The sequence below is a fragment of the Sinohyriopsis cumingii genome, chromosome 7, assembly GCF_028554795.1.
Source record: "Sinohyriopsis cumingii isolate HCF-2022 chromosome 7, ASM2855479v2, whole genome shotgun sequence".
In the NCBI taxonomy this organism is placed as follows: Eukaryota; Metazoa; Mollusca; class Bivalvia; order Unionida; family Unionidae; genus Sinohyriopsis; species Sinohyriopsis cumingii.
Genome location: NC_142967.1, coordinates 18,161,733 through 18,187,510, shown reverse-complemented (window position 1 = coordinate 18,187,510; position 25,778 = coordinate 18,161,733). Strand labels below are relative to the sequence as shown.

Genomic DNA, 25,778 nt, shown 5'->3' with positions numbered 1-25,778 from the left:
CTGTGGCATGATGCCCTGGTGTTAGACATCACTATAAACTATAAATTACACAATCACACTAAAACTGGACAAAACTTTCAATGACTTCTCAAAAACCGTTCAAAAGAGATTGTCAAAATTTGACACAAAGCATCCTGGCATTAAGGGCTTTCAAACTTATACAATCAGTGCCATCATAACTAAAAACAAAGGAAAAAAATACTTTTCAGTGACTTCCTCAACAAAAATGCTGAAAGCAATTTGATCATATTTGACAGAAAGTATGAAGTCCTTTCATATTTATACAAATGTTGCTGATATGCTATCAGATATGGCCACCTTTCTAAAAATAGAAAAGTTTTTAGAGCAACAGCTGATATCCGATATGACCATCTTTAATAATAAAAGAAAAGCATTAAATGAATGCTCAACTTAATTTGACTAATTTTGGAATTGTATAACTAATGCTAGCCCATCAATGAAAGTGGAAAATTTTACCAAACTTTGTCTTTAATAACTGAAGAGATTTTGATAAATGTTGAGACAAAGCACATTGTCCATTTAACACTGGACAAATTATGCTGTTGTGCCATCGGCTATGGACATTAATAGAAAACTGAGAAACTCTGAGCAATCCCTGGCCTACTATTGTTTCTTGTTCCTTTATCTTATGGTTCTAAAATTAGGATAGTTTTATAGTGGTAGGCATTGCTGACTTAGTGCTTTAAATTTCAGTACTTTCTTTTAGTATTATGAATCTTTAAAAACAAGGATGTTAATACTTTCAGCACAATTCTTATAAAAAGCAGTCTCTGGTGATGGTCGCATTTCAAAAGAAAGAAGAGCCCCATCAGCTGAGCACTTCTTCCTGATAACTAAGTTTCAAAATTGTGCAAATTGCTAACGACATCTTATTATTATTTTACAGCGAGTTTGCATTTGGCAATACAGTTGACAACATGCAGTTAGGTTGTTTATGGCAAGGAAACCACCTGTTGACTGTGTCACTGTCTGGCTACATCAGCTACCTAGATGTGAATAACCCATCCAGACCTCTTAGGGTAATTAAGGTGAGTGGAGTCAGTGGGGAGATTAGTGTCTAGTTACAGTACAATAAAACTTGTCTAAAGTTATTTCCAGATGGCATCCAAACTAGTACTTGAAACTGCGTTAAAATGTCTAAAATGAATTCTTTTTATGTGGGCTTCATAATAGGTATTTTTTTAACACCGTTAAGGCAAACATTGTGCAGTTAACTTGCTCTGAAAAGGTTAAGGTGCTCCTGTAAAAATTGCTGCTATGTTGTAAAGTGGATTTACCCTGCAGGCTCCAGCATATAGGCTGACCTTTGCTCATGTACCCTTTCATTAACTTGTCTTCAACATTGTCTGATTTACAACAGTTGGCTGTTTTGGCTGGGTTTTTTTATTTATAGGCAACCTGATATTTATAAGTTATGATGTTCGTGGCATAGGACCAGTCAAGAGTGCTCATCCCACTAGGGTTATTCCAACTTTAAGCCATATATTTACATTATGAGTGTCATGACCTATGATGTTTAGTTGAAAGATTACTATTCTTGTAATCAGGAAGGATTGTGTGAAATTATTAAAGGAGCCCATTTGAACCATTCAGGACATTTGTATTGATATATTTTTTGCTCCAGCAGCAGATACCATTAAAAGCTACTATAGCATGAACACTGACGGGATAACAAAATGTTCACCTTGTTGGCAGGTGTAAAGGTGAGAAAAAATGTATTCTAGGAAGGGACAGATGTTGGTTTCCTAAAATAGTTTTTTATATGGAGATATCCACAAAAACAGATTTCACTGTAAATAATCATAAGTCAAAAGAGTTTCACAACAAAATATTATTTTAGTAAAACAGCAAATTTTAATATGAAGTTAAAATTATACAGATGGTTTCATTAGTCATTGAGACAATTAACATTTTCATTAGTCAGTGGGACAATTAGTGCTTTCATTAGTCAGAGAGACAACACTTTCATTAGTCATTGAGATAATTAACTCTTTCATTAGCCAGTGAGACATCATTTTCATTTGCCAGTTTGATAATTATAGGTTACTGCATTTGTATGGGAAAATATGAACGAGTTTTATGGATGGAATATTGCACGACCTTGGGAGCGCAGTATATCCATCCGACAAAATGAGTTCATATTTTCCCATACAAATGCATTAACCTTTTTATTATATGCTCATTTTTTATTCTTCCTAAGGCTTAATTATATAAACAAAATACACTACAAGAAAGTAAATACACAAGCGTGTATTCGCCATTACACAACAACATTATTAATGCACGTATAACTCTGCCCAGATAAATTTGAACTTAGTCGCGTGCTTGACATAACTTTCGAAAGAAAATGGCATGTCTACTTAAAATTGAAATTTGGAGTCATATTGGGAATGAATGTGCATTGCAACAACTTTTCCATTTGATCTGGAATGAATAGATTTTGGTATTTGTTTCAGTTCTACGAAATTTTGTAATTATGGACTGGATTTGTATGTGACAATTCCACATGAAATACATGGGATTGAAGAAGCTAGGGAGAAGCGTGTTGACATCTGCAAATGTGTTTCTGTTTCTGTCATTGAATGTTTGAAATCATAATGTGGGAAAAATATGAAGTCTTTCAATTGCAGTTATCAAAAAGATGCTATGGAATTTAATGCTCATTTCATTTTGAGTGCAAAAAGGAGGATGTAATTGCACTTATCATTGAAATTACAGTACAGTTTCGAAATGTGTAATCAAGATTGAGAACCTATGACATGGCTCATGTAATTCGGATTTGCAGAACTAAGAAAGTACATTTTGAGGAAATTCAGGATGTAAAACTGTAAGTATATTTTTTTTGCCATTCTTATCACCAGCTAAAGAAGACAGTATATGACTTGTCACTTGTATGTTACTTGTAAAGATCTGTTCTTGCGTCTGTTGTATACTGTAGCTAGCCTAAATCCGAAACATTGTATCAATGTGGAATATGCCAAAGCAGCTGGTGTGTGGCAGTCCATGAAACATCTGTTTTAGTTCATTCAGAAACAAATTTAAACAACCACAAGGTAAAGCGCCTCTTATGTGAGTGCACATGATTTGTTTACAAATCAGAAGTGCTGGCGTCTGCATCCATTGTTTGTTTACAATAGAAAGTAGTTCCTTTATGCACGTGAATGCTATATGTGTACTGGCGCATGGGTTCAGTGTCGGGTAATACTGCACGATTCTGACAGTGTAAAGTTAATGGGGGAAAAAATGAGCATATAATAATCAGTGCTTTCATTAGCCAGGAAGACAATTAGTGATTTCATTAGTAGGAACAAATTAGAAATTCAAAATGTTTGAATTTGGACTATAATTTACAGTAATGTCACTTGAATTATAATTCCAGTATACATTGCATTTACAACAAAGATTGATAATTAATTAGTACATTTCATTGCCAGGTTATCTTTTCAAATGTGCCTGATGCATGTCATTTACTATGTACATTTTTAATGTTTCCACTTGAGTTGGAGAAAAAAAAGGAGCTGGTTAAATACCAGTTGTTGTAAGGAATATGAATGGTCAGTTTTGCTGGAAAAACTGAGATACAGATGTTGGCTGTATGAATGGTCAGTTTTGCTGGAATAAAGGAGATACAGATGTTGGATGTATGAGATTCTGGTTTCTAACATCCAACAAAAAGGTCTCCCAAAATTTTAGTTACCTTTCACTACTGAAGCATGAAGAATAAATATTAAATTTTTCTTGTGGGCTTGTTTGCTCTGGATAATGGAAGTTAGAGTTTTGATATAGTACAGTCAGTTAAGTGTGGACATTTGATAAGAATATGGGAAGTTAGAGTTTTTATAAAGCACAATCAGTTAAGCGTGGGCACTTGCCAGGATAATGAAAGTTAGAGTTTGGACATTGCACAATCATTTAAGTATTCTTGAAAAATGTTTTGAATATATCTTTACATTGAAACACATTCATTTTGCTTTTTTCAGGGTCACAATAAGCCTATTACAGCCATGTGTGTATCAGATGACAAGCAGACCATCTACACAGCCAGCAGTGATTCTCGTATTTATATCCTTTTTGGTACATATTTTTATGGTAAAATAGCATTAACACTAACAGCTTTCTCAAAACAAGTTTTCTCCTGTGGCACAAGTTGTGGACTTTGATTTCATAGACCAGAAGAGCTGTGATGACCTTTTGAATTTGTTATCACTAAGCCTCCAAAACTACTGGGTGGATTCCCAAGAAACTTTACAGACAGATTCATCTTATGGTCTCGTTGTTCCTGAATAAAAATGGCACCATGTTGTTGCTGCTAAATTGATTGTCATATTAACATGGGGTTTTGACTGGTTAGACCTAAATGAAAATGGTGCAAATCTGACCTACTTTATGGCAGCCATTTTGAAGATTTTGTTATCCCTATGTCTTTGGATGGTCAAATTCACATGGGGTTTTCACTAAATGAGCTAAATGTTATCTGCCCACCTAGGTGGCGATCAGGCGGAGTGATCTTTCGTTGATATAAGATTGGAGGCAAAGACCAGTTACTACTTCAGCTTGTGCAGAGAAGTATGCTTTCACCACGAGAGACCTCACGGTAGCCAGAATCAATTGTTATGAGCTTATGCTCTTTAAATAAGTAACAGAAAAGAGTGAAAAGCAGCAAACTTTATAAAATTCAACAAATAATTTATTTTGCAAGGATACAAAGTAAACATGAAAACAAAAAGAACTTACGGTATTGCAGATTTAATCCCAAAAATGATCCTAGAATTACAGACACAATGCCTAATAATAAAAGTTCTAAATAAACATCAGTTGATATCTAAAATAAATCCAATGCTGAAGGTGTTGATGTGCCTGTAGTGGCCTGTATCATGTTGTTGTACCAACAGTCTTTTGTTGAAACACAGTAATTTAATTACAGGAAGAAACCCATATTTGAAATTTTAGTGTGAATTCAAGTCTATTTCCAAAAATGTTATCAGAGCACTTTTGTATTTTCAGAGAATAAATAATTTGCATAATTCCAAACAAATACTGTACACAACAATAACTTGATTCTGCTTGGATGTTAAAGCTTGAATGAATAATCTTTCCAGTGACAAAATTATATAGTCCTCTACTTCACCTCAGGTCATAATTTTCATTTTCTAAAAAAAAACTATTACCTAATGGAAAATAACCTTCTAGAAACTTCGTAATGTTTACATAATAAAATGTTATTTATAATTATAAAGTCTGTTTCTAAATCTATAATATATATGTCAGGTATGCCAGGTAAATTGTAGGGGAGTTCCAGTAACCTTGACCCAGACCCTACCTTCATTGCACCAGTCCTTGATATCAAATCCATACACATGGGGAATATTTTAGCTATGAATTAGTTGTTTACAGAATTTTAAAAAATCAATAATTCAGGTTAAGTAGAAAATTCCACGAGATCTTATTCCAACATTTCTTGGTCCCAGAGGAAAGCGCATTGTCATGGATTTAAGTACCCTCAATTAGTACATTCATGCTCCTTTCTCAGTGGAAACACAATGGTGCAGTTTGAGGGCCATTCCTTTCGCAGTGAAAATACAGTGGTGCATTTTGAGGCCCACTCCTTTCTCAATGGAAACAAAATGTTGCATTTTGAGGGCCACTCCTTTCTCAATGGAAACACAATGGTGCATTTTAAGGGCCACTCCTTTCTCAATGGAAACACAATGGTGCATTTTGAGGGCTTCTTAAGAGGGAGACTACACAATCAGCAATGACTTGAAAGATACATATCTTCGCATCCCTATTCAGAAGTCTTCCAGGAAGTTCCTGTGATTCGCCTACGATCACATTACATATCAATTCTGAGCACTATCATTTGGACACAGCATCAGTCCCACGGTCTTAACTCTTCTGATGCTCATATCTGGACCATCTCCATGGTGGCAAACCAAGCTACCTGCAAAACATCAGTTAAATTATATATTAAATCATGATGTACTAACTCTTGTTACACTGCTTACAGTCTGGGTTTCCTCATCGAAAAGGACAAATCTGGCCTGGCACCTTCTCAACAATTTGTTCATCTGGTTATGGAATTCAGCACAATTACATCTTCCTCAGGTTGGGGTCCATAGAACCCAATCATGTTATAGACCGGACTGTGCTATAAGGAACCAAGTCATTTTACTGAAGAAATGATGCATCTATCTAAAAATGGCTGGTGGTGGGGTAATAAAAGTTGGCATAAACATACCTGATTTTAACTGAATGAAGACAAACTAGTCTGAAATACACTTGTATATTGACAAAAGTTGTAGTACTGTCCATAATCCATTATGCTTTACATGTATATAAAAAAAATTCTTTGACTTGAGTATAGATCACAAGTTATAAAATTCATGTATCATTCCTGTCCCATTAGAAAACACAACATGTATATAAAAAATGGCTGTCCTCTTTTGATCTACATCTGATTGGCACTAAGGAATTCAGTGTTGCCAGTAGCACATGGCTATAGTTGTTCACATACTACATTTACAGTTACATAAAATGGACTGGACTTGGTCAGATGGAGATGCTATCGTCGATGAAGCTACCCAGGAAATGAGGTTATTCATAGGAAAATGAAAATGTGTACAAATTAAAAACATTTAACAAACATCTTTGCGAAATACCCCATCATTAGTTTTGATGGCCAGATATCTACGGTTTCGAAAAATTCAACATTTAATTTTTGTTTTATGCCATCATTGGTAGCAATCTTAGGCATAAACATTTTTCCTGCAAAAACGAAAATTTCACAGCACAATAAACATATTCCGGTCATTTGGGAAAATGCAGCAATCCATCAGATTCCATTACTTTTATTTAAGTTTGGTGCTGACTTCCTTTGACGAAAGGTTCTTTGTTTTTATTGAAGTCTTAGCTTTATTTGATGAGAGGTACACGTGTTATTGAAGTTACTGCTGAAGGACAGCTTTGGAGGACCAAAGAAATGCACTTTTTTTTACTGTGGTGGCAACATCAATAGAAAATTGATTGAGACTTAATTTTTTTTTTCATTTGCTTAGTATTTATACAGAATGATTGATGCTTCAAAGGCAATCCATTTCTTTGAAATTTCAGCAAAACTATTTTTCTGTGTACATTTAAAAAAAAATGAATTGGCTGTCATTTGGTTGCATTTACTGTTCCTGCTTTCCAAGGATGGATGAATTTAGTGTGACCCAGTAGCATGACTATAGGAGTACATCACAGAATACAGTAATTTAGTTTGACCCAGTAGCATGACTATAGGAGTGCATCACAGAATACAGTACTTGGGCCAGATGTTGGATAAGAGGATTATGATATAACAGTGCACTGTCAAGACAATTTGCCAGTGTGAAGAAAGATCTTGTTTATGTAACAGAACATAGACACAAGTGCATTTTATATTAAGTTTGTGGCTTCCTTTCACGCTGCCTCTGAATTTATCCACTCTGAACCCATGATTGTATATTCAAGTTTAAACAGCTTACAATGGCGCAATAAAATCTCCAGTTGGAATATTTTGTTGCCAATAAGGAAAATAAATCGCAATTTGTGACATTAGCGAAACCCAGCATGATCCCTGAATAAATTATTTACATGTTTTTTCGTACTTTTAAGAAGCAAAACTATATCTTTGTGTATTAAAAAAATACATTTATATGAAGTTTTATCACCACTCGTTCATCTTTTTTTAGAATTAATACATGATCTCTTCCCCAAAATAAATGATATAAACTTTATATGTTATTTTTTGTACTTTTAAGAAATAAATTTTATGGAATTTTGTGATTCATGCCATGATTGTGTTATATCCTATTTTGTGTTATAACAGAGCATGCTATAGTGGGGTCACTATAGGTGCCATATGCAGACTTGGAGCAACCTAACTTGGCTCACAGCGTGTATACCTTGCCAGGGATCACAGTCTGTACAGATCTAAGTACAGAAGGCTGGGGGCCATCTTTTTGAGAATCCATTGGAGTATGGTCTCCCCAGGACAGGCATATACATATCAATAGCTACAGTATGAAGGCTTTTTTGGAAACCTTTCACTGGTGACAGGAATTTTTAACTGGAAAGGGAGTCCTTCTTCTGTCTGACAACTCTATGGTGGTGACTTATCTCAAACAACAAGGCAGAACCAAGTCCACAGTACTTTGCAAGGAGGTATGGAACTTTCTGAAGTGGTGTCATCAGCAACAAATCCACATCTAATTTTGTTATATTCCTGGGCATTATAACATTTTAGCAGATTCTTTTTCCTGAGACAATCAGCGTACACCAATGGAATGATCTTTCTATCCCTTGGTTTTCACTCAGATATGCACCTGATGCAACCGACAATTGGTAAACCTGTTTGCAACAAGGTGGATCACCAAGCTCCCAACCTTCATCGCACTAGTTTCAGATCCCAAAGCCTGGACATTTGATGTGCCATCTGTTGATTGGAATGGCTTAGATGCCTACTCTCCAACACCTCTGATTCCAAAAGTAATACAAAAGCGAAGTGTCACCTCATCCTCATTGCACCACTCAGATGGAAGAAGTTATTGATATACAACCTCATCAATCTTACAATGGAAATTCCTCATAAAATATAGAATTTCCCTCATCTACTCAAACAACCATGACTGCAGTTGTTTCACACCCAACCCAGACCTACTGAACCAACATGTCTGGATCATATGAAACAAGCCCTCAGAATGAAGTTCTGTCTACCAGTCATTGAGAGAATCTATTTAGCAAGATGGCCCTCCACTCTGAAAGCATATGAAGGCAAATAGAAAAGTTTGTATTTGTGTACATGAGAACACATTATACCGCTGCAGGCATTTGTACCTGAAATAACTAACTTCTTTCTTGGCTCATGGACGAGACAATATTAGCACCAGACACAGTCAAAGGTTACTGCTCCATAATCATCATGAAAGAGAGGATATCAGACACACCAAGTTTGTGTTTGTACCAAAAGATTTCTTATGATATCTTGTTCATTCTGAATGAAATTTGATGATCTTACATCTTAAATCACAATGGCCATCTTAAAAATCTAGTTATTCTACCTGAAATAATGGTCAGATCGAAATGGGGTTATCATAAAAACACTTCTTATGATGTGTAGTTTCCCACATGAAAATGGTGCTGATATTATATACACCAGATGGTTTCAACACAGTTTAAAGAAGAAAAAATGGTCTTGTCTTTGATTTCTGGAAATTGTTTTTGGCCAGTAGTGCATTAGTCCCATTTTGTTTACTATCATTAATAGTGAGATTCATGGATATAGTATTGAAAGTGGTAGTCCAGAAAATTAAAGGTCATGTTTATTTTTAACTTTGTATGATTAAAATGAAAAACAGAGATAATTAAGGTGACTGAAATACAAGAACATTTTTTATGTACTTGTGAAAACCAGTCATTCTGTAGTTTATTTTGAATCTGTTGAATATATAAAACAATTGTTTTTTTCAACCCTAATTACTGTTTTTTGATCCTCATGAGGACATTAATTTGCAAGAGGACATTTTTTAACTTGCACAATTTCTTAAGATGTTCTGTTTCCTAACTTTGATTAAACCTTATTCATTTTCCAAGATTATATATTAATAATGCATTATGGGAATGTCTTCATATTGTGTAATCATACCGCCATAAGGATAAACCCAGTTATGCTGCTGTGTATTTACTAAGTTAAATTTATCATATTAATTTTTAGCAAAAATATCTTGTCCTGAATCAGAAAGACAGTTGCTCATAACTGGATTACATTCATAATTAGCTAAGACTAGTTATTTTTTTAAAGATTTGCCAGTCATTGAACTGGAATATTTTCTTTGACCTTGAACACGCTACTGGGATGCCAGCACAGGTAATAGTGATGAGGTGACAGGTAAAGGCCATACCAATCAGGTTCAGGACATGAATTATGTCAGCGGCAAACTTATATCCATTGGAATGGATGACACACTCAGGGTCACACACAACAACCAGTTTAGGTTTGTAATCACACATTTACAATAAATGTATACTTTCATTTTGAGAAATATACAGTAATTGACCCCTCTGCTGAAGGTGGCATCTATCAGTCAGTTAATGCAGAACAAAGATTCCATTAACCAGTGTCATTGCCATGTAGGTATGAATAATGACATGTAGACATGCATCTTTTTGTAACTTTTACATTTTTTATTAAATATTTTTTTTTAATGTTTACATTATCTTATGTGTTTTTTTTCCATTTTAATTAAGGCAAATGATCAGATGGATCATTCTCTTTTTTAATTTTCTACTTTTTGGAATGTTCAGATAGATATTCATGATAAAAAAAATAGCTTTTAACCTTTTACTTGCACTTGATTTGTACAACTCACCATGGATACTGTTTGGTTCTTTTCACAAGTCTTTTCTTCTTCTTCAGTTCTGATTCCAACAATCTTCCATCCCAGCCACAGGCAGTAGACACACTTCCAGATGGAACATCGGTCATTGCATGTCTTAACCATGTATGTAAGCTTTCTATTGGATATGTTTCCATTTACAGCTAATGTGTCAGCATATTTTAATTAATTTTAATTTAGCAATTTAAAGAATTCAAGGTATTCCTATGAGATTAATAACTGTGCAGTAAAGTTTCCATGTGTGTAAGGAACAAGGATTTATTTCATCATTCCCAGTTTGTAAGGAAAATGAATTTTTTCAGCATTCCCAGTATGTAAGGATCAAGAACCTTTTTAACATTCCAAATATGTAAGGAACAAGGATTTTTTTTCAACATTCCCAGTTTGTAAGGAACAAGGATCATTTTAATATTCCCAGTATATAAGGAACAAGAACCTTTTTAACATTCCAAATATGTAAGGAAAAAGGATCTTTTTAACATTCAAAGTATGTAAGGAAAAAGGATCTTGTAAACAATCCATGTTTTATGATACAAAGATGTGCATTATACTCGGAATTTATGTTTTTTCATTGGTGTCATTATTCATGGTTTTGTGAAAAATGACATTTTTGGCAGTTATTAAACTGGTAGTCAGGGAGGGGGCTTTTTCCCCTCACAATGAGTCTTGATTGGTTGCTATGAATTTAAAGATCCAGTGAACATCATCTGTAATAACTAAAGACCCTGTGAACATCATCTGTAATAACTAAAGACCCAGTGAACATCATCTGTAATAACTAAAGAGCCAGCTGAACAGCTTTTCGTCTATAATTAAACAGCACAACTTTTCTTCTTAAAAAAAAAGGCAGCAAAGTGAATAACATTTCTTCTGTAAAAACTCAAAAGCCAGCCGAAAATGTTTCTTCTGTAAAAACTAACAGGCTTCCTTTTCAGATTCATGAATCTAAATACAAAATAAAAATGCCATTTATTTCATAACGATTAAAAATTGAAACCGATGAAAATGAATTCACTGTAAATGTTATTTACAAAATGCATCAAATTTCCATGGTAAATTATAATATTCATTTTAATATGAATATTTTTAAGAAGGAAATAATAAACATAGCTAATTCATAATTGTGTGCTCCTCATAGGTAATTCATAGTGTTTGATCTCTTTTTTAGTTAATTCATGTGTGATCTCTATAGCTAATTCAAAATATGAATACTGACATGGAGAAAAATCAGCAATGTTGACATGATTTGAAGTAAGTATTTTGGAATTTCTGTTTTATATGAAATTCATTTCAAAATTGAGATAGCTCACCATGTGTACAGTAATATTAGGAAAATGTTGCAGTTTTTATTCGAAACAAATAAGAAGCCAAACTACATTATATAACTAGAAATATGGGGATTCCTATATTGTTCCACTATTTTGTTTACATTCCTTTAAATTCTGATATTTCAAAAATCTGCCTAGTATGAAATGTTGAAATTGGTAAGGAACACTTGTCAATACAATTTAAAAAGCAAATTTATTGCAATAAAGTAAGTATTATTATTGTACCCATGATGTATTAGGCATATTATGTTGCGGTGTTATGTGTCCATCCATCCTTTGGGTTCATGCATAGGGTCAGCACAAGTGAGCTACCAATGCTTGTCATGTTGTATAATAAATTACACTGATTGTCCTTGTGTTTGACAATTTACACTGATTTCCTTTTGCATGACAATTTACACTGATTGTCCTTGTGTATGACAATTTACACTGATTGTCCTTGTGTGTGACAATTTACACTGATTGTCCTTGTGTGTGACAATTTACACTGATTGTCCTTTTGTATGACAATTTACACTGATTGTCCTTGTGTGTGATAATTAACACTGATTGTCCTTGTGTATGACAATTTACACTGATTGTCCTTGTGTATGACAATTTACACTGATTGTCCTTGTGTGTGATAATTAACACTGATAGTCCTTGTGTATGACAATTTATACTGATTGTCCTTGTATATGTCAATTTACACTGACTGTCCTTGTGCATGACAATTTACACTGATTGTCCTTGTATATGATAATTAACACTGATTGTCCTTGTGTATGACAATTTACAATGAATGTCCTTGTGTATGACAGTTTACACTGATTGTCCTTGTGCATGACAATTTACACTGTCCTTGTGTATGACAATTTACACTGATTGTCCTTGTGTATGACAATTTACACTGATTGCCCCAGCACTAAATAACCTGCTTGCATTGCTGTGCCATGAAACACTAAACCAAAACCAAAGCTGTCCTTACATCTGTCATCCAAAGCTGTCCATGAATGTGTCACCCAAAGCTATCCTTGCATCTGTCTTCCAAAGCTGTCCATGCATCTGTCATCCAAAGCTGTCCATGCATCTGTCACCCAGAGCTGTCCATTGATCTGTCACCCAGAGCTGCCCATGCATCTGTCAGCCAGACCATAATCCATTGACTTTTACGTGTCTGGCCATTAACTTTGTAACATTGGAAAGATTTTCATGAAAGGTATTATGAGCAGATGGTGTGTCATATGCCCCCTGTCTCAGTGTCAAGGTAATGGCAAGGGAAATTGTAATTGTATGACTTGTATCTGAGTAGAAAGTTTGACAAGATGACACTTTACTTCATAGTGTGTTGCATACCATATATATTCCTTCTGTCTCAAGATTAAGGTCACAGCATGGAAAATAAAATTCTTGACTTGTGTCCTTGTCCAGTGCTTAAGTTTTGAACTGTTGAAAATATTTTAATAAAACTGTAGCTTAATATAAATGAAGTATGCAAGGTGTTTTTGCATACAGTAGCCATGCCTCCTTCCTCAAAGGCAAGGTTATGGTAAGGTAAAATGTAATTCTCTAACTTGCGTCATTGTTAAGAGTATAATGTTTGAAGATATTTTAATGAAACTTTAGCCATTGATATCATGTGAAGATGATGTGTTGATTAAAATAACCATGACCTCTGCATCAAGGTCAGTTCATGGCAAGAGAAAATATTCTGCCCTCATACAGAGTATGACTTTTAACCAATGAAAATTTTTTTAATGAAATTTGAGCCTTTTTTTATTATGTGTACACATTGCATGTTGCATCTTATATCCATGCTTCCAGCCTCGTGGTCAAGGTCACAGCAATGGCAAATTTAATTCTGTGACGTGAATATTTGTTTGCTGAAGTATAACTTTTGAAACATTGAAGATATTTTATTTAAACTTTAGCCAATTATATATCATGTACAGATGGTGTGTCACATGCCATAGCCCAGCCATGTCTGCCTGAAGGTAAAGGTCACAGATAGGGAAAATATAACCTGATTTATACCTCATCCTTGTCATTGAAACTCACTCATTATATATGATGATTTGACAGTGTCACATAACATAGTCATGCCACTGCCACAGTGTTATGGTCGAAGCAGAGGAGAAATGTTTTGATATTGTTATATGGAATTCTTTGCCTACATCAAATAGTACAGCCACTTCTGTTGAATGTTTTAAGGAAAAATATCCAAAATATTTAAAGCTTGATTTTGATTGATTTCTACATGTCTTTATATTTTTGTAAAATTCCTGTTTCTCTTCTGTTTTGTTGTCCTAGTGCAATCTAATATGTTTTTTGTTTCAATATGACTGATACATTCATAGTAATGTAAAGTCGATAAATTTTATTGTTCCTATGTTACTTTACTTTTTCCAACACATCTTTTTGTTAGTAAGATAAACACATTTAGACTGATGGAAAATAGCTGAGGCAGACTAGATACATCTCTATTCTAATTCAGCTACCCTCATTAGATAAAGAGTTTTTATTATTGTTGTTGATGTTGTTGTTATTATTATTATTATTGTTGTTGTTGCTGTTCATAAAGCACTAGTTTTTCACCAACCAAATTAGTAGACTGTTATTAATAATTGCAACAAATCTTATAAAAAATCCAAGGTGAAGCATAGTGTAAAACTATTTATTGATAATTACAACAAATCTTTTAAATAACACACAATACATAGGTTCAATAGACACTTTATTGACAATAGACACTTTATTGTACATAATTATAAGATAATCTTTGGCATAATGGGGGCAAGTCCTGTCACAGCACACTGTACCAGCCCAGCTCTGAATTGTTTGTTCTATAGGAATGCCTCAGGAAGAGAGACTTGTGGGAGTTTGTAGGGTTGTGAAGTGTGTCTGACACCTGTATGTAAAGCCTCATTGGGCTGATAAATGTATATAGGGACACTGATAACCGAAACTCAACAAGTCTGATCCTGAGGATGCCATGATAGCAAACATCAGCTGATACTCCATACATGCACCATAGGAAGTGGGTATGAAGTATATATGAGCATAATAGTTGAGTACATTTAAGTACTGACACAAATTGGGGTTCAAAAGCAAAGTTGTGAATGCATGAAACTTGGCAGTGGCAATACCTCAGGAATAGAGGCTTGGGGAGTTTGTATGTTTGTGAAGAATGTCTGGACAGAAGCCACTTGAGTGCAGAGTACTGTTGCAATGAATGCAAACCTGTCTTTCTATCAGAGAAAATAGCTAGAAACAACTCGGTATCCTCGGAAGACCAATCCACAATAACATTGTGTTGTATCAAATACTGGGCAGCCTTGCGAGAAAATGCATTTTGATACTCATAAAAATGAGTTCCACTGTATTTCTAATGCAGTTCATCAATAAAGTCAGTATAATAATCTAATTCAGGTCTCCTAAACGGATAGACCTCACAGAGAATGTTTTTGTATTTAGAGAAGGCCTTACGAAATTCAGAAATAGCTAGTGTGCCTGCCAAACATGGGTCATTCCCTTTCACTACAATTTGGTCACCACCTTGATCAATAATTTTTAGTCTCTGAGCTAGAGTCCATTCCCGGTATCAGCAGTAGGGCAAGATGAACCTGCTTACCCTTGACTATGTCTTTACATATATTGCTGGGCACAATGTCCACCAGCGGGAGTTTGGCAACAGGCACAGCATAATGTAATGTTTGGGAGAATCTCTTGTTGTCATCCCCTGCACCTAGCAAGGGCCAGTTGAAGGTTAAAGTCACTATGCGATTGACATGTATCCAACAATGGGCCAGAGAAGGATGCACTATGTGTTACTCAAACTATATTTACAATATAAAATATCTAGGGTCTAGCATAGTGTGGAACTATTGATAATTACAACAAATCTTATAAACAATCCAAGGTCTAGCAACTAGTAGAACTATTTATTGATAATTACAACAAATCTTATAAACATTCCAAGGTCTAGCAACGAGTAGAACTATTTATTGATAATTACAACAAATCTTATTAAATTAAAAAAATCCAATGTCTAGCATAATGTAGAACTATGCTTGGGAAGATTCTTGCAAATTGTCAGGATAGGATTTTACATCGAACAGCTTTGAAATTATATTACAGTACATAAAAAGTAAAGATAATGTCACTAAAATTCATGAAATGAGTGGAATTTATTCAGTAAGGAGGTGATGATAGTTTTTCACCTCCCAGAATTGGTAGGTATGGCCATTTACATTTTTTAGTAAAATTTCATTTTCCTTTTTTTTTTATGTATAAATTTCATAGTATGTCTGCAGGTTATGGTCACCCAGAATGGTATGCAGACTAAAGGAAGTTTAAATTTCAGTTTAATTTTTTAAGTTGAATTTTTGTTTATATTTGTTTCATTTTTTATTTTTTATTTTTGTAGGTTGTAGTTGCTCAGAATGGTATGCAGACATATTCACAGCAATTGAAATATGAGGCATGCAGTGTATCAATACATCCAGGGGGAACAACAGTTGCTGTTGGAGGACAGGTTAGATTTGTCTCCGTTTTTGTTTTTATTCCTTGATAGAAAAGTCTGCAAACAAAGTGCAGCCTTTTGAACCCAGATGAAAAGGAAAAGAGAAGTTTAATTTGGCTCAGGTTTCCTGAAACTCGGAAATTTTCAGTTAGGACTGAATATTACTAACCGTAAACCCGACTGAAGTACCTGTTTCTAACCACCCTTGTAGTGCCAGAGTCTTGGAAATCCCATTGAGGTTGTTCTTTCCTTTTTTACAGGATTGCGGTCATGGGTATACATAGTTCAGAGGCTTGTATTGTTTCTTGATCTTTGGAGAAAACCGAGTACAGCAAAAATAATTTCATAATTAGAGAATGAGGGACTTTCTCACCTGGCTTTCACCCTAGCATGTTGAACATATTGTTTGGTTTGTCAGTGTAATGCTAGGAGTGAATGAGGTCTTTAAGGAGTTACTAGCATTTTCCAGAATCATTGTAAGGTCCCTCTTGATGCTTATTGCTGTTACAGTTATTTAAACCCAAACACCAAGCTGTTACATTTATTTAAACCCAAACACCAAGCTGTTACAGTTATTTAAACCCATACACCAAACTGTTACAGTTATTAAAACCCAAACACCAAGCTGTTACAGTTATTTAAACCCAAACACCAAGCTGTTACAGTTATTTAAACCCAAACACCAAGCTGTTACAGTTATTTGAACCCAAATACCAAGCTGTTACAGTTATTTAAACCCATACACTAAGCTGGTACATTTATTTAAACCCATACACCAAGCTGTTACAGTTATTAAAACCCATACACCAAGCTGGTACATTTATTTAAATCCAAACAACAAGCTGAAAGTGCCACTATTATAGATCTCATTATCTGCCCATCACAGTGCCTAGGTCATATCCTTTGTTATCCGCCCACCATAGAGCCTTGGTCATATCAGAGATCTCATTATCTACCCGCCATAGGGCTTAGTTCAAATCAGAGATCTCATTATAACCCACCATAGGGCCTAGGTCATATCAGAGATCTCATTATCTACCCGCCATAGGGCCAATGTCATATAATTATTTATCTACCCACCATGGTGCCTAGGTTCTATCTGAGATCTCCTTGTCTACCCAACATAGTACCTAGGTTATATCAGAGATCTCATTATCTATGCACCATAGTGCCTAGGTCATATCATTTGTTTAAGTCAATCACTTTAATGTTGTGGATAAATTAAACCTTTGGCTTTTGCTCCTAAATAAATTTGTTCTGTTTCTAGATGAGTTAAATTTTGTCTTGTGATTTAATTTATATATTACGTGTGTGCACAAGGCCGGATTAGAACTGTTTATGAATATTTTAATCTCTTCGCAATGTAAACCGGAATGTTTTCAGTGAGGTATATATTTATTCCTATATAACACTGCTCCAGTGGCCTAGTGGTTAGAGCATTCGCCTTGGATGTGGGAGGTCGTAGGTTCATTCCCCAGCTGTCATACCAGAGACTTATAAAAATGGTATTAACAGCTGCCTCGCTTGGCGTTCAACATGAAGAGGTTAGTATTAGGACTGGTTGGCCTGATGTCAGGATAATGTGACTGGGTGGGACATCATGCTACATGTCTGCAGCATAATGCCCTAGTGCTAGACATCACTATAAACTGCCACATTACAGACATCGTAGCAATATGACTGAAAAATTGTTAAAGCTACGTTAAAAATCACATCACATCACACATATTCATAGCTGACAATCCTCACAATTTTGACATGAATTTCACGATTTTTTTTAGCGATTCACAGATTCATGCCGCATGCAAGATAATCAAGAATTCTCAATTTCTCAATTATTTAAATCTTTAATAAGATAACCGATATTCACTTAAGCGTTAGTCGTGATATCGGCATGGTCCGGTACTGCTGGTCATGGTATTAGTGTAACTATAGTTGATTGGTACAGTTGGCCCAGTAGCAAGCATTTTAGCGTATTTCAGTCTATATGTATAAAAGTAGTTTTCCAAATGCTTTTGAGAGAAACTGGAGCCTAACCAGAATTTTGCTCAGCGCATGCGCTGCCAACACTGATTTGAATTACTATTCGGCATCACATCTTGAGAATGTCTTCACCACAAGGAAACAATGATATACTCATGCTTTTTGCACGCAGTGTGCCACAAATGTTAGCATTGGGCATGGTTGCAGAGATGATGTGAGGGAGCACATTGGTAGCAAAAAGCACACAGAGGTTGGGAAAATTAAGAACTCAAATGATTTCAGCTCTGGAATATTTTAAGCCAACAACAGAAGACCAGCAAGCTACCAACACAGAAACATTGTGGGTTTCCTTGTTGAACATGATCTGCCTTTATCAGCTGGAGACCGTGCTAAACATTTGTTCTGACAAATATTCCCAGACTCAAAGTTCGCTTCACAAATTCATGTCAAAATTCACTAATTTTTATCCCTATTTTCACTAATTGCAAGCTTGGAGGGTTGGCAGCTATGCATATTCCTGTATAAAATTATTTTGAAATCAATACTTTAACAATGACTATTAATAAACAATACAATAAATGCAGGCATTGTGACTTTTTTCTCCATAGTGAATTTTAACTTTGAAATCTAGCCTTTCAGGATAGACCTGTTTCTCAGTACAAATTTTACTGCATTGCCAACTGTCCCTCTATGATTTCTTAAAGCATGCGACTGCATATGTCTGTGTCTCTGTGTGTGTGTGTGGGTGTGTGTGTGTATGTGTGTTTGTGTTATCACACAAATTGCTGTTGTGTGAAAATTAACAGTTAGAATTTCAATCAGTTTCATTGTAAAGGTCAAAACATTGAGAAAAAATATAAAAAGGGTCAACATGTATTGTGTGAAGACTCTCTTTGTCAATATTTATCTTTGGCATTACAGTTATTGTTTGCAGTAGCTACTGGAGACTATGAAAACTTGACAAATGAGTTATGTAATTTGTTGATTACATTCAGGTTTATTTGATTTTCAGAATAACAAGATTCATTTGTATACCCTAAGTAATGGAACGTTGTCAGATGGCAAAGTAATTCCCTTCAGTGGTGCCCCGTTGGATTTGAAATATTCACCAGATGGTGCTTATCTGGCTGTGGCAGGTGGAGACAGAAATGTGGCTGCTTTTAGGCTTCCAGAATATGAGGTACACTTGCCATAATGTTATGATGTACATAGCTGATGTCATGTAATTTTTTGTACCCTTTAATTTTCGTACACAACCTAGTTATCATAATAACAATTATTTAAATGTATACTTTTTCCTACATTTTTACTAGTAAGAAGATTTACGTTTGTGAAAAAGATTGTCTTGCCATTTTGTTTTTTCAAAAATTAATATTTAATTGTTGGTGAGAAAATATAAAATATAATTGATGCATAAGCTCTCTCATTATCGTTACAATATCTGCTGATGTTTATTAACAAATGGACAAAGGACTTTACAGACCATACCTTTAAATATTATTGTTAATTAGTTATCCGTTTTAAGTCCATCATCGTAACAAAACACCACGTGCATTGTAAATGAGTTCAGAAGACCTTTGATGTTTTCTTATCCAACAAAAATTACATCTCAGTACTTGCTGAAGTGAAGACCACAGACCATTGGTCAACTAATCTTTTTGTTTCATTATAGTCATAAAAACGTAAAATATGAAAACCTTGTCATTTTATATGGCAAATTTGAAAGTCATTAACTCTGTTAAATTGATTTGTATATATGCATATACTATATTTAAAGTGCTTGTTCTGTTTTGACTTGGATATAATTAACATTTTATTGCAAATCTATTCTACAATATAACGCTCTATTATCTTTATTGGCAAGTTCGAATAACAAGTAATGCATATGAATGCTTGTCCTTTTAACATGTGCTGTATAGACAATGGCTTCAATAGCACATTGACAGATTTTCATTTCCCTAAAGAGAGCCTCATTTCCCTACTGGCAGCCTCGCTGATTTGACCTCTTTTGTCGATTCTTGCCCTCAGTCTGGTTTCAACTGGAATAACACAAAGCGATAAGCATGTTTAATTACCATGTAAATCACTGCATAGCCATGTGGTTGTTGCGACAATGTACATCATAATTAAAACAAGAATGAATTGTTGATTTAATGGTGTTTATTGATAGTGGAATATAGTAGGTTGTAATACATGAGAAATATCACGAATCGTCAGGTAAAAGCTATAAATAAAATCTGTCCTGAATAAATTATGGTCTAGTACACTGACAAAATTTCTCTTTCTCTCACACACACACACACACACACACTCGCACGCATTAACTAAAACATGCTTTTCTTTTTTTTTTGTAATTTGAAAATGAAGTTGTTGTTGTAAGAGTACAAGCTGCACTTAGTTCTTGACAATGTGGACTTAGATCATTGTGTAGATGTTCAGGCCATCTAAATAATTATGCCAACATTACACAACGTAACAGCTACAAAGACATATGCTCTAAATGCAGAAGAACTTGCACACTGAGACATTATGATCTCTTTCTCTTTCTCTCTAAAAACAAAACACAAATTGTTTTGAGTCATTTTATTTTTATTGGATTCTTGAGTTGAGAGCAGAATGAGACAGAAAATATGTTTATTTTTTACTTTTTTTTTAATTGTTGGGTTTTTTAGTAGCGTGTGTTCCATAGAATTTGTTCGGGTATGATCCCTTTATTTTTTTTACACAGTCAGAACCACAAAATGAGTTTATTTTACATATAAGTTTTTGTACACTGAAATTAATTTTTTAAATTTTTGTGTATGAACAATAGCATGAAATACGGTACATCAGTCTGTTACCAGATTTGTAACAGTATAATAACTGGAGTTGTTGATGATCTATTGTTACCAATCTTTCTGGATGGCTTGAGATAAGGAAGAACCCCATTGATTTCAGTGTCAAAGGCTCAAGGGTCAAGGTCATAATGACTGAAAGAAGAAAAATGTTTTTTGCACTTGACCAGATTTTGAACCATCTGCAGTTAACAAACTTTTTGGACAGTTTGCACTTGAGGTAAGGAAGAACCCTATTTAATTTGGGGTTCATGGTCCCTGGCTGAAAGAAGAAATACAGTTTCCATACAACATCCCAATTTTTCTACCATATCCAGTTAGAAAACTGGATGCATTACATTTGGGTTAATGAAGAACCCTGTTGATTTCAGAATCAAAAGGTCAACAGTCAAGGTCAGTGTGACTGAAAGAATAAAAAAATTTCCACACAAAAACATTAGTTTTATATCACGTACCTGGACCAGACTTTGTGAATGGCTTGCACTTTGGGTAAGGAAGAAGCCTGTTGATTTTGGGGTCAGAGTTCAATGGTTTTGGTCACTATAACTACAAGAAGAAAAATGGTCGCTGCATAATGACTATAGTTCTACATCATAGGCCTTAATCAAACTTTGTGCAAGGACTAACACCTGGTTCAAGGAAGAAACCCATTATTTGGTGTAAAAAGTTCAAGAGAAGAAAAATGGTTTATGCCTAAGAATTTCATTTGCCTACACAGACAAATAAAAATAAGGGGTGGTCATATAATGTGCTGTTTTATCTCACCTGTAAATGACAATACACAAGTATGGCATTTCTGGTGGCAATGGTTCCAGGTTTTTAAAATCACCAGTCTTTTTCAGATCAGTTAAAATTTTCAAACGAAACTTTGGTAAAATAGCACCATGTTTGAAGTTTGTACCCAGAGATGCTACAGGTAGAAAGCTGTTTTGCATCATTACAATGGCATTGAAGTGAAAAACAGTTTTGTCACATGTGGCAAAGCCATGAGTGACAACACAAAATGTTTCCACTTCACAAGTGAATTATTTCCACATATCAACTCAAAAACTGTTGATTTTCTTTTTATTACATATTTTTAAGGCAAAAATCTTTGATTTGCATGGATATTGATTTGCATAGTTATTGATTTCTGTGTCAATAGGATTATGTTGTTGTTGTTGTTTTAGGGTTTAACGCCATTTTTCAGCACACGATAGGCTATACATGGCAGCCAGTATTAATGATGGAGGAAGAACCCGGGAAAACCCCGGAAAGAACCACCGACCCACGAGAAGCTACTGGCAAGCTTTCTCACATACCCACATTGGCTGAATCCAAGACTTGAACCCACGCAAACAGAGGTGAGATGGCAGTGATCCGTAACAGAGAGTGCTTTAGACCACTCAGCCACTCAGGGCCCCGTCAAAAGGATTAAACTGCTGCATTGCTACATTGACAAAAATAATTTGTAAATTTAGAATTTTAGATATAATGCTGCAAAGATAATTTTTCTTTAGTTTATACATTTATCACATGGGTTAGGGTTAGGATTGATACAGTGAATATTGATGGGGTGGAGTTACTGTAGAAATCTGACACAACGGTCAAACAGACTTTGGAGCATAACACCTTTAAGCAACAGATTTTAATGATTGTGAGTTTACTTGTAGAGATTTTCATTACAATTTTTGTTTATTGTTAATTCAAACATAAATTTTTATGTGTTGGTAAAGTTGCAGTCTATTTTGATAACAGATTCTACACCCAAATTAAAATTGTCACTTTCAGTTTTTAATCAGTATTAATCAATGCCTGATGTCATTTTCAGTTTGCAATCAGTATTAATCAATGCCTGTTATAATGGGTTTCCTTACACTAGGTACATTATACATATTATACTTTGACATAATGGGTTTCATTCTCATACCTGTCTTGTACAAGGGACCTTATTATACTGAATTCACCTTATACTGGCGTACATTATATTACTATTATGTAATTATATCCATGGCCCCTCTCACATAAGAGACTGTTATAATGAGGTCACCTTATACTAGGGTACATTATATTACTGTTATGTAATTGTATCCATGGCCCATCTCACATAATAACTGTTATAATGAGGTCACCTTATTCTAGGGTACATTATATTACTGTTATGTAATTGTATCCATGGCCCCTCTCACATAAGGGACTGTTATAATGAGGTCACCTTATACTGGGGTACATTATATTACTATTATGTGATTGTATCCATGGTTCATTTCACACAAGGGACTGTTATGAAGAGATCCCCTTATACTGGGGTACATTGTATTATTTTTATGTAATTGTATATATGGCAAATCTGGCACAAGGGTCTGTTATCATGAAGTCACTGTTTACTGGCATACATTATATTACTATTATGTAATTGTATCAGTGGCCCTTCTCACACAAGGGACTGTTATAATGAGGTCACCATATATTGGGGTACATTATGTTACTGTAATATAATTGTATCCATGGATATACACCAATCTCACACAAAGGACTGTTATACTGTGGTGCCTGATAGTGAGAGACCATTTTTACTTAACATCTTTTTAAAAGACATTTCTTTAAAATATAAAAATATTGATCTATTCCTATCGTATTATTAATCTGTTATACTTCCTTTAATTTTTCATGTGTTGTCCAAATTTACAGGAAATATTTAAAGATACATTCCACACTGCCCGTGTAAATTGTGTTGCCTGGAACCCCAGTTCCAGTCGTTTTGCCACAGGTAGTCTGGATAGTGGGGCAATAGTCTGGGACCCGGCTGCACCGAGGATGAAAAACTATACGATAATGAAAAGTAAGTAATTTGTTATTTCAGCATATTGCTGGACATTCAAACTAATAATTCATTACTACACGCATAGTAGGAAAGTCATAATACGAAGCAGAATCAGCTTATGGGGGAGGAAGGTTGGTCGCCACTCCAATCACCACTACATGTATGAAAGTATCCGTAACTTTATACCACCACCCCCAAACCCTCTTAGGTAGTATGGTGTTATATGGGTGGATATAGCTATCACTCTATCCATCTGTCTTAATTTTCTCTAACCATGAAACCATAAACATTTTTTATTCTGAAGCATAACTATCAAACGGTTATGGTTATTTCAGCCAGTCTTGGGACACATGTGAACAAACTTGTGATACATGTCTACAAACTTTGGACCCATGAGAAGTGAGTTAAAGTTTCCTTTCTGATACTTCTGATTCATCCAATATTTCTTTTATTACCATGGAAACAAAGTGAAGCACAAATAGTATATGGATTTAAGGTACTTGGTCAAAGGGTTTTTGTATAACTGGTATACAAAGTGAGTGTTGGACCAGTGGGTATTGTCAGATGAAGCTGTTACATAAGCAGGAAGCAAGGAGGTATGTTTTCTGATTATGACTTTTGTTTTGCAGTTTATATACAGTCTGTTGATATATTGGTTGTACAAGGCTCATATCACTGGCTTTTTCTTTTGGACAAAATTCTAAAAGTATCGAACATTATTTTATAGCACAATTGATTTTCTAACAGGTATTTGATATTTTGTACTGCGTCTCTGAAAATTGTACAGTTGTCCTTTGAAAGCCCTCAGTATGCCGTTGTGTTTCTTATCATGCAGGTGTAGTATGGATCCCATGGTATTACTTACATTTTGTTTCATTATTATTACGTATTTCACAAGATTTTAGTACTAGGCCATTCAAGTAGGGTTAGGTCAGTAAAGATCCCATTGTATTACTTACATTTTGTTTCATTATTGTTACATATTTCACAAGATTTTAGTACTAGGCCATTCAAGTAGGGTTAGGGTTAGGCCAGTAAAGATCCCATTGTATTACTTACATTTTGTTTCAATATTGTTACATATTTCACAAGATTTTAGTACTAGGCCATTCAAGTAGGGTTAGGGTTAGGCCAGTAAAGATCCCATTGTATTACTTACATTTTGTTTCAGTATTGTTACATATTTCACCTGATTTTAGTACTAGGCCATTAAAGTAGGGTTAGGGTTAGGTCAGTAAAGATCCCATTGTATTACATTTTGTTTCATTATTATTACATATTTCACCAGATTTTAGTACTAGGCCATTAAAGTAGGGACAGGGTTAGGCCAGTAAAGATCCCATTGTATTACATTTTGTTTCATAATTGTTACTTATTTTGCCTGATTTTAGTACTAGGCCATGGAAAATGCATTAAGTTGTCATCTTATTAAGTATCCTATTTATTGTATTGTTGTGTTTAATATGCAGTATTATGACATGCCTTGTTAGAACATACCTCAGTTTAAGTTGCCTGCTTTATAATGTGGTTACTTGTTGTGTTTAATATGCAGTATTATTACATGCCTTGAGCAGCAGGGAAGTCGTACAGACCAGACGGTTCCAGCAAAATAAAGCTTCCTACGAGAACTTTCTCCGTAGAAGCCTCAGATTGCAAAAATAAAGCCTTCTACGAAAAACAATTTGTGTAAATTCGACACAGAGTGCATTTTTTGTGTGCAAATTATATGATTCTGGACAAGGAAAAAATATGATTTTTTTGGGGGGGGGTGGGAAAATGATCGGGTGTCGATGAAGTTTGCAGGGAAAAGACTGCAAATTTTATGAATAAATTTGATCAAGACCGATTCGATACCTACTGCGCGGATCATGAAGATTAATCGTGATAAATCCA

General features: G+C 34.7%; 1 protein-coding gene across 1 annotated transcript in view; it reads left to right on the top strand.

Moving 5' to 3' along the window:
- LOC149794795 (actin-interacting protein 1-like) overlaps positions 1-25,778 on the top strand; it is an 89,689-nt gene that overhangs the window by 42,989 nt on the left and 20,922 nt on the right. The window contains exons 9-15 of the mRNA XM_089964451.1: positions 908-1,049; positions 4,002-4,083; positions 9,887-10,034; positions 10,457-10,541; positions 16,170-16,277; positions 19,261-19,428; positions 23,753-23,903. Of these exons, the coding sequence (XP_089820577.1) occupies positions 908-1,049; positions 4,002-4,083; positions 9,887-10,034; positions 10,457-10,541; positions 16,170-16,277; positions 19,261-19,428; positions 23,753-23,903 (884 nt within the window). The remainder of the gene's footprint in view (positions 1-907; positions 1,050-4,001; positions 4,084-9,886; positions 10,035-10,456; positions 10,542-16,169; positions 16,278-19,260; positions 19,429-23,752; positions 23,904-25,778) is intronic.